Below are 10,929 nucleotides of genomic sequence, written 5' to 3'. Positions count from 1 at the left end.
TTTGCTTTCACACCTGAAGTTTCTTTATTAATTTTATTATAAATTCAACTATAAAAGCATTTGTCAGCATTTAGGAAACGATTTAGGTATCTAGTTTTAAACTACTGTGTCATGGCTTAGAAGACTTAAATGAAGAGGAAGGGACTGAGAACTAAACCATGTCTGCAAATTGTTTAATATTATTTTGTCTTTCTATTAAGGACCAGAAGACATGTCTCTGTGCTGTGCCATATGCCATCATTCTACATTTCATTTAACTAAGAGAAAATATTTGTGACAGGTATGGTAAAAGCTTCAGACCAGCAGCTAGCTAAAAAGTCATCTTTATTTTGCAGCTCAGAAATAGTCAGTCATCAGGACGCCAACTTCTGGCATGTGTGTATGCACACACACACACACGCATGCATGAAGGTGCGTTTGAAAAGTTGAACAACAAAAAGCAGTCACACAGAAGAGAAAAACTTCCTGGCATTGTTTGTATTGAAAAAATTTTAAAGACTCATTAACTTTTAAGAAAGTCTTTCTTTAGATACTGTCACTGCACCAAATACTGTAAATCCTCAAGTATAGTCCGCCCTAAGTATAATACGCACCCCTTCTCTAATTTGAGTCAAAGAGGTCTATATAACATCCTTGGTTTGTAAACGTATATACGGTAACGTCCTTTATTATTATTGTATATATATAACATAATGCAAACATGTAGCTTTTTTGTGCTCTTTGTTTGCAGAAAATAAAGAAATAACAGTAATAACGTCAGTGAAAAATAAATATTAAGTAAATTGCCTTTCACATAATTTATCACCATCAGTTAGAAAAGCAAAAACATTTATTCAAATCCTTCAAATTCAACGTCACTTTCAGCCTCAAATAACTGTTCCATTTGTTCCTCCGTAAACATGTCAGCATCATTGTAGTGTAAATCTCCGTCATCATCAGATTCACTTTCATTTATTCCATCTTTCCACACAACGTCATCCTGAGTACCATCCAGTGCAGACGATATACAACATTTGATAAAACTTTTCACAACAATCTGGGGGTCAAGTTCATTCCATGCATATCAAAGTCAGGTTGGGAGCGCGAACCCTTCCACCTTTAGTGAATGACTTTTCTCCAGTCGACATCCATTCAGTCCATAAATCACGCAATTTGTTTTTAATCGGCTTGTGTCAGCATATGATGTAACTCCAAGTTTAAACGTAGCTGAATAAGATCTCCGAGGCATTTTATGGGCCTGTAATGCATAAAATGTTTTATTGGAGATTAATGTTCAGGTTTAAGTCCCGCTTATAAAAAAAACCCTAGTAAAGACCCACAGTAGTTCAAATATTTAATACTGGTATTTAATTAAGTATCTACTGTTTGCCACGGTAATGATGCAAACTGCCAAACAGCAGGATGAACTATTTAGCGCTAAATTATTAAGCACAATTCGTGCGTAATTAAGCCAGCAACACCTAGTCGAACAAACACTTCCGCACATGCGTAATACAATAATGGTAATGTTGTTAACTGTTAAATGGGAATGTAAATTGTTTTTGTTACATGTTATTCCATGTTCTGAATACTTTTATTTCAATAAATGTTGCTTACTGCAAGTTATGGATGATTCTTTTATGACTTCATTGCTTTCAGGCTTAGCTTAAGGTATTTTCGCGCCCGACATCACAAAATGCGTCTGACTAAACATTGCCGGACAGCAAATATAGACTCAGACATTGCTTAGAAAATATTTTTCGTTTTTAACCTTGTATATAGTACGCACTAGGGATTTTGACCTTTAAATTTTGGGAAAAAAACTCGAGGATTTACGGTATCTTTTTCAAATACTTTTACATATGGACACATACAAAGGTAGTAACAGTCAATCAGTAGAATATAGATTGACAAAATAAATGGCAGGCTGAAAGAATTACTGGGGGTGGGGTTAACTCATCACTATTTTTAATTAAAGCCTTCATTCAGAATACATATATCCTAATATATTTCTAGTAGGTAGAAAAGATATCAATTTATCTGACACTGGGAGTAAAGAACTACAAAATGTATTTTGCATAACAATGCAATATTCTGACACTTGCATTTAATTAATTCTTAATACACAATACAATGTTCTTTGGTAATATTGGTTTCAAGTTTTTGCACAAGACCAGTGATTTTATGGGAGGAATAAGTTGATTACATTGACCCCAATGTTTAACTGGTACTTATTTTATTGATACCACAGCCTTAGTGGAATCTGAACTTAGTTCATAAAGAGATGGACAGAATGCCACTAAGCTTTGTGCCTGGTGTGCTGCTAGCTCACAGTTCTTTGTTAATATGAAAATTATTTGTTTACAAGCAGAGTTCTGGTGAAAGCAAATCATATAACCATCTGTGACTTCTTTGATATTTTTCTACAACTCCTTTGGATTATATGTTTACAATATTTAAGATTATGGTTCTGTATAAAAATAAAATAACATAATTTTAAAATAAACTTTCCTCTTCATTTTAGAACGTTTTCAACATTTGTTTGTTTATCTTGTTAGAAAAAGAAGACAAGTGTAATTTAACAAACGAAATTTTAAAATTGAAAATGGAAAAGTTATGCATTATTTTGCACATCCATACAGCTTCTTTCATTTAGTGTGTGTATATACAAATTATGAAAGCCTCTTTTTGTGTGCACATGTATAAATAAACGACAGCTTCTTTTGTTTTCTGTGTGTGTGTGTAGTATCAACATATTTACTACAGGAAAACTATGCAGAAATATGGTATAATATTCTCTCATGGATTGCAACAAGTGAAAAATTCTTTCAATAATTTGTAGGATAAAATGTCATACCATCAAGTAAGTAATCCACATACAAAGACAAAAGCTTCCTTGATTTATAGACTCACATAAAATGAAAGAAGCTCTCATTTGTCTTGCACTGTATAGATGCAGGAAAATGTTCCTAATTTTTTCATTTTGAATTTCAAAAATATATTTCACGTATAATGCTTTTATTAAACATACAGTAGTAAGTTCTCTCACCAATGGAGATATACTTGTTACATAAAATATATAGCTACGAGGTTGTTATTATACTGTTATATATTCATTGTAATCATCATGTCCTCTTTCCATGCCGGTATGGGTTAGACGAGTCATCATAGCCAAAGTCACTGCCCTCTGAAATGGGTCAGAGGACAATGTCTTGCTTGTATGTTCCATTTTTGCAATAGTTTCTATAACTAAATGGCCTTCAGAGAACCAATCTGCATGAAAACATTCATGGTTGTACAGGACACTTTTTAGAGAATGACTTCACATTGATATGGTTACTCTTACACTTGTAAATGAATGCCTACAAATGTGGTTGTGTGATTTTCATGAGATGATGATTTAGTACAGGTATCAGTCATGCAGCTTTTCTCCTCTATGAATATACTTGTGTTTAATTAAGTTACAATGTTCAGAAAATGGTTTCTTGCAGATCTCACGGGGATGTGGTTTCTTTCTTGTGTGAACGTATTTGTGTTTAGTTAAATTATTGGATACAGAGAATGACTTACCACAACGATGTGGCTTCTCTCCTGTATGAATGCGTTTGTGAGAGGATAAACTGCTTGATTCTGTAAATGTTTTACCACAAATATTGCAGCGATATGGTTTCTCTCCCGAATGAACACGTTTATGTTTAACTGCATCACCTTTTTCTCCTCTATGAATCCGTTTATGTCTAGATAAGACACTACTTCCAGAGAATGATTTACCACAAATATCACAATATGACTTCCCTCCTGTATGAATGCATTTATGAGTAGTTAAACGATTTAGCCGAGAAAAGGATTCACCACACGTACCACAGTGATATGGTTTTTCTCTTGTATGAATATATTTGTGACTACTTAAGTTGCCCCGTGAAGAGAATGATTTATCACAGATATCACAACGATATGGTTTTTCTCCTGTATGAATATATCTGTGATCGGTTAACTCACCACTTACAGAGAATGATTTACCACAAATATCACAATAATATGGTTTTTCTCCTGTATGAGTTCGTTCATGATTAGTTAAGATACTACGTTGTGAGAATGATTTACCACAGATATCACAATGATATGATTTATCAACTTCATGAACATGTTTGTGAGTAGACAAACTACTTCCTGTAGAGAATGATTTACCACAGATATCACAGTGATATGGTTTTTCTCCAGTATGAATATATCTGTGAGTTGTTAACACACCACTTCCAGAGAATGATTTACCACAAATATCACATTGATATGGTTTTTCTCCTGTATGAGTTCGTTTGTGAATAGTTAAGTTACTACGTTGTGAGAATGATTTACCACAGATATCACAATGATATGATTTATCTACATCATGAACATGTTTGTGAGTAGACAAACTACTTCCTGTAGAGAATGATTTACCACAGATATTACAGTGATATGGTTTCTCTCCAGTATGAATGCGTTTGTGTGCAAGTACGCTATTTCTACGAGAGAATGACTTACCACAGATATCACAATGGTATGGCTTCTCTCCTGTATGGGTGCGTTTGTGAGAAGCTAAATTAGTTGCTACAGTAAATGATTTACCACAGATATTGCAGACATATGGCTTTTCTCCTGTATGGGATCGTTTGTGAACAGTTAGGTAACTTGCTTGAGAAAATAACTTACCACAGATATCACAATCAAATGTCTTCTCTCCGTGAATTCGTTTGTGAGCAGTTAAGTTACTTTTTTGTGAGAAAGATTTAGAGCAGACATCACAGTGATAAGGCTTTTCTCCTCTATGAATGCATTTGTGAGCAGTTAAGTTGCTACTTTTAGAGATTGATTCACCACAGATATCACAGTAAAATAGTTTTTCTCCTGTGTGAATACGTTTAGTAGTTAGATTACCTTTTATAGCAAATGACTTTTTACAGATATCAGTATTTGTAGACTGTGCTTTACATTTAATCTTGTTTTTGCTTAAATAATTTTCCATAATTTTCCTTTTCTCACCAATGATATACTTTTATTTTTCAAGTTTTTCTTAGTGCTGTATTTCCACCAGTTCTGATCTTTGATTGTATCATAAGCTGTAACTTCATTGTAAATTTGTCCAAGTGTACTTAGTAAACGTTCCAGTCAGATAAGTACAGCAACATTGCTAATCTTAGTTCACAGGAAATATCTGACTGCAATTCTTCCAAAGATTTACATCAACACAACTGTATGTGTTTGGTCTAACATTTTTCTATAGATTTTTAAAAGATGATACTTTTGAAATTCTTCAATTCCAATATTCTGAAATAATAGAAACAATATAAAATATAATGGATATCAAAACATTAGAGATTCAACATTGGACATTTTACTAAGTTTCTCATATGAGAAATAGAATAAACCTTGGTTGTTTGATTGATTGAATCACTTGCTAATTAGAAAGTAAACGAGTATCTCAGACACAAGCACCCTCATCATGACAGTCTGTGATAAGGCTACAATCACACGTACAATTCACCTAACTTTCACACAGTTTCTGTCTCTCTAATTTCACCCACAAAGTTTGGATCAATCCAAGGCTTACAGTAAAAGACACTTGCCCAAGATGCTATACAGTGGGACAGGATCCAAGACTACAAGATTGTGATGTGAACTTGTTAACCATTTGGCCATACTGTGCTTAAAATACTGATAAACTGTAGAAACAAGCATTTACTTCAACTACTGAGTTTTACATTATAATTTATTATCAAAATTACATCATCCAACTTTGTGTGAAGTGTATCTATTTAGACTATACCTACACCTTCAGACTGCATGACATTAAATGTTAAACTACAAATGTGGGATAGCCCTGGACCGACCCTTACACAACCTGTTTCATCCCTCTTACTACACTGTCCAATCCTTTGTCATTAACCCATTGACACTAATCCCTTCTTTTTAACATGTCCCTTGCATACTCCTATTATTTTCTTCCAACCAAAAGTGACAACTCTGTTAATCTCTCCACTACCACCTTCTCACAACTATAAATCTGTACTTCTCATCACACTTTACCCTCTCTTATTGTGCACACACACACACATTCTCTCCCTCTCCTATTCTCTTTCAGTGATAGGGGTCTTTATAGGCTCCTTAGTCTTGCAAGATAATCTCATTTATGCTTTACCAATTGTTTTCATAATTGTGATGCTTGTATAATCTGACCCGTGACAAATAATAGGCTGTTCATTTGATGTCTTTTTATTAAAAATAAAAAATATTATTTATTTTGTTTAGAAAAAACTCTCATAGGATCCACTAGTCACGACTAGCTAAAGCGGATGCGCGAGTACGCGCACCGAGACCACTCTCAAAACGAAAGATCGCCCCCTGACCTCCTAATATGCTGCAAACTCCTTATTTTTGTTCGGAAAAGGTGGGGAAACCGGACCCCCGGTACTATCCAAGAAGAGTGGTCCCGGTGCGCATCCGCGCTAGCTAGTCGTGACTAGTCGATCCTACGACTACCTAGCGCGAGTGCGCGTCATGCGCAAAACATGTCTGAGGGTTTTTTCTAAACAAAGTAAAAAAATTATACACTACCTGTTTTTGGTAAAGAGTCCATTAAAAAGTCGGGCACTATCATGCTATTAGCTGTCAGAAGTGAAAGTGCTCACTGCTAGTGAAGTATCTGTCTGTCTGCCTGCATGCCTGTCGATTCTTTGGCTACTGACAGCTAATACCATGACTGGCCGGAGCGAGCTATCTGTCTGTCTGTCTCTCTATCTATCTATCTATTTATCTATTACTCGAAAGTTCGCGCGTCCGCGCTAGCTAGTCGTGAGCTGAAAACACAAATTTAATATAAAAACATATTTCCTGAAATTGCAAATTATTTAAAATATAAAAATATAATTTTCAACAGAGAGAATTTATCAAAATAGAAAACAAATGAAGTTTGAAGTTTAAAAATAATAGGATCGACCACTCACGACTAGCTAGCGCGGACGCGCGAACTTTCGAGTAATAGATAGAGAGAGATAGAGAGAGAGAGAGAGACAGACAGACATATAGCTCGCTCCGGCCAGTCATGGTATTAGCTGTCAGTAGCCAAAGAATCAACAGGCAGATACTTCACTAGCAGTGAGCACTTTCACTTCTGACAGCTAATAGCATGATAGTGCCAAAAGTCGGTCTTTTAAAATCGACTGTTGTTCAATGGTATCAGTACAAGTAATTATCTTTTGCGTAACCCCTACCAAATTGGTGGACTTGGGCACATCGTAGAAATAGATGAATCTATGATGTGCAAATACAATGGAGGATGGGATAGAGGGGATAAAAATAGGTTTTTTAGTCTTTGTACCTGACCGTTCTTCTGAAACTCTTCTATCACTTATTAAAAAATTTATCAAACCAGGGACGACTATGTTCTGATCGTTGGGGTGCGTACAATGGGACTCTTTACCAAAAACAGGTAGTGTATAATTTATTTACTTTGTTTAGAAAAAACCGTCATACATGTTTTATGCGAGTGCGTGCACCGGGACCACTCTTCTTGAAAAGTACCCTCAAAACGAAAGATCGTCGGTCAGGGTGCTTGATTCCACATTAAAAGTTGTTTCTTTTTTCTCTCTTAGTGAAAATCATGCGGGTGAAAGGTTCAATATTTACCGAAATCTATAGTTATGCCGACAGAATCATGTTAATGTTTATAATATTACCCGAAAACGAAATATAAAAAAAAGTGCAACGGGTTTTTTAAAAAATATCGAAGTTATGAGGGGTTTTAGCACGTGCTTCCATGATAATTCCGCCTGAATACCTTCAATTTTTTAATACTTACAGAAATGATTTATAAAGGATGATGCTGTAACTCCGTTTGGTTGTCAGTAGTCATGCTGGATAAATAGTTTTCTCTCCTGACATTCCGCGCTCCATTCATGGCACTTCACGTTGAATTCCCCTTGCAGATTCTTATAAGAAAACAAGCAAGTCACTTACAGGGACCCTAAAACTATACGAGTTTATTCCGGCTCGGAACATGATTAAAATATCTCAGTGGAATTTTACAAAGGTTACAAGAAAGGTAATAATAACAGATCTATCTGGAAATATACAATAGGGGTTTTCTTCGGGTAAAATAAAAAAGAGGAAGTTGAGGAAATAACCCTTAAAGATAATCATCCATTTGAGATAGGTTAATAGTTGTTATGGAGAACGTGTTGAATGTGGAGGTCTGGCATAAAATGCTGAGTCGCACAAATCCAAATCGGAATCAGCTGAAAGTCAACCGTCAACAGGAATCCTTTGTGGCGCGAAGCCAAAGAGCTGCCACCTATAGGGATCGCCTGTAAACACTTAGCTACCAAGGGAGGTTACCCAACCGCGCTGTATACGGATTGATGCGAGCACAACTCTCGCTAAACTATTTGTGCTACAGAAGCAATTTTGAAAACCACAACACAATCCAAACACAAGCGAAAATCAAGTCTATTGCACATGCGTATAATATAAGAAAACATAACTCTCGTTATATCCCCTTTTCGGTTTCTCCGTCAAAAACTACGTGTACTCCATCCCATGCAGCTGTGGTAGGTTATACAAAGGCGAAACATGCCGTCCCTTCAAAATAAGGGTAGATGAACATAGCAAAGCTTGACACGAGGAGATATTGATAAATCGGGTATAGCTGATCATGTATGGAAAAATGGAGACCACCTCCCCTTTGTGGGATGAAGTTAAAAAAAATAGACAGAGAACACCACTGGAAAATACGATATTAGATTTTCACTCCATAATTGCCCACGGGTATAAGGCGTAGTGTGGAGGCGCAATGGCCCAGTGGTTAGGGCAGCGGACTCGCGGTTTCGATTCCCAGACCGGGCGTTGTGAGTGTTTATTTAGTGAAAACACCTAAAGCTCCACGAGGCTCCGGCAGGGGATGGTGGCGAACCCTGCTGTACTCTTTCTTCCTGTTTCTGTTGTACCTGTATTTCAAAGGGTCGGCTTTGTCACGCTGAATATCCCTGAGAACCACGTTAAGGATACACGTGTCTGTGGAGTGCTCAGCCACTTGCACGTTAATTTCACGAGCAGGCTGTTCCGTTGATCGGATCAACTGGAACCCTCGACGTCGTAAGCAACGGAGTGCCAACAACAAGGCGTAGTGGTTAAGAGCGCGGGCGACTAACCCCAAGATTCCGAGTTCGATTCCAGACAGTGACCTGAATAATAATAATTTCAAAAAATACCTTAGGTTCAAAATAATATCACAAAATACATTAGGTTCGAAATTTCCCTGATGAAGGCTAGAGGGTATATCAGCCGAAACGTTGTGTTAACAAACGAGATGAGGACAAATATCTGTCAAATGGGCTTCATTGGCACGCAAACAACACTGGAAAATACGAAAACTAAAATAAGCAGCACATATGCTAGGACACAACAACCTCTTATTTTCTCTTATTCCTTTCTGTTGAAGAGCATATGTTCGAAACATAAATGCGTAAAACTAATACATTTGGTTGTTGTTCATACACCTGTCTTTGTCTTTTGTTTCTCTATAAATTTCAACTACATACAAAAATACTCTGCTAAAGTTGTCGTATTTGTGTAATTCTAACCAATCAATGACGTGTAATTACTGCTGCTGTTTGCGAACAACAACTTCCGGGTCCATTGAGAAAACGATGAATGTTCGACAACAAAAATTTGAATTGAAAATCTCCCCTAACAAAACCCTTCTTTAATAACCAAAGATGTTTTTATAGCAACATAGGTTTGCTGTATCAGGGTTGATTTGAGGCTAAATAACAACAGAATTATTTCTAAGACAGACCAACGACGGCGCCTTTATGTGGTTGCATGACCTGCGAGAAAAAGTAGCCAAACTCTTTTCATATACAGAATAGAAAAATCGGCACTATCATGCTATTAGTTGTCAGAAGTGAAAGTGCTCACTGCCTGCTAGTGAAGTATCTGCCTGTTGCTGGCCTGTCGATTCTTTGGCTACTGACAGCTAATACCATGACTGGCCGGAGCGAGCTATATGTCTGTCTGTCTGTCTCTCTATCTATCTATTTATCTATTACTCGAAAGTTCGCGCGTCCGCGCTAGCTAGTCGTGAGTAGAAAATACAAATTTAATATAAAAACATATTTCCTGAAATTGCAAATTATTTAAAATATAAAAATATAATTTTCAACAGAGAGAATTTATCAAAATAGAAAACAAATGAAGTTTGAAGTTTAAAAATAATAGGATCGACCACTCACGACTAGCTAGCGCGGACGCGCGAACTTTCGAGTAATAGATAGATAGATAGAGAGAGAGACAGACAGACAGACATATAGCTCGCTCCGGCCAGTCATGGTATTAGCTGTCAGTAGCCAAAGAATCGACAGGCCAGCAACAGGCATGCAGGCAGACAGACAGATACTTCACTAGCATTGAGCACTTTCACTTCTGACAGCTAATAGCATGATAGTGCCGAAAAATCTCTATCCTGTGATATACACGTAAGAGTCCATCATGTTTGGGAAGAAAGACGGAATGGTCACAATTGGGATGTCTTTGATCATATCTGTTTAATCAGATCCAACTCGGGATTAAACGACAAGTGACGAAGGGAACGAGACGAGGCAACGAGAGAGCCTTTACCTGGTCTCTCGAGTTGCTAGACGAAAAGACAAAAAGGAAAATGAAATTTCCGTCTTCAAAAAAAAAAAAAATGCAAGTTTATATTATTTTATAATGTTTGCTTAGGAATTCATTACTTCTAGAAAAGAATAAGACAAAATGGTCATGGCTGGAGCGCCTTTTCTCACAGATCCATTACAATCAGAGCTATCCTGTGGTTAAAACAATATTCTTCACTGAATGATGAAGCAGCTAAAGTTAAGAAAAGTTGAAAGAACAAAAGACAGCAAGTATCCATATTCCAAATATAAGGATTCC

The 10,929-nt window shown here is 36.4% G+C and overlaps 1 protein-coding gene across 3 annotated transcripts; it reads right to left on the bottom strand.

Moving 5' to 3' along the window:
* Positions 1–2,051: 2,051 nt before the first annotated feature.
* LOC106877323 (uncharacterized) lies at positions 2,052–10,011 on the bottom strand. 3 transcript variants are annotated; one of them, XM_089365541.1, is made up of 3 exons: positions 9,423–10,011; positions 7,817–7,946; positions 2,052–5,286 (listed from the first exon to the last, which is right to left on the bottom strand). In XM_089365541.1, exon 3 carries the CDS (start codon positions 4,982–4,984, stop codon positions 3,392–3,394), a length of 1,593 nt encoding a protein of 530 aa, XP_089221667.1. In that variant the 5' UTR covers positions 4,985–5,286; positions 7,817–7,946; positions 9,423–10,011; the 3' UTR covers positions 2,052–3,391. The 3 variants fall into 3 exon arrangements, with proteins under 3 accessions (XP_089221667.1, XP_052829990.2, XP_052829993.2); XM_052974030.2 differs by lacking the exon at positions 9,423–10,011 and having other exon boundaries at positions 7,817–9,391; XM_052974033.2 differs by lacking the exons at positions 7,817–7,946; positions 9,423–10,011 and adding an exon at positions 6,574–7,775.
* Between the last annotated feature and the right edge of the window lie 918 nt (positions 10,012–10,929).

Source organism: Octopus bimaculoides, chromosome 1 (assembly GCF_046866305.1).
Source record: "Octopus bimaculoides isolate indiv1 chromosome 1, ASM4686630v1, whole genome shotgun sequence".
In the NCBI taxonomy this organism is placed as follows: domain Eukaryota; kingdom Metazoa; phylum Mollusca; class Cephalopoda; order Octopoda; family Octopodidae; genus Octopus; species Octopus bimaculoides.
This window is presented reverse-complemented; position numbering and strand designations above follow the sequence as displayed.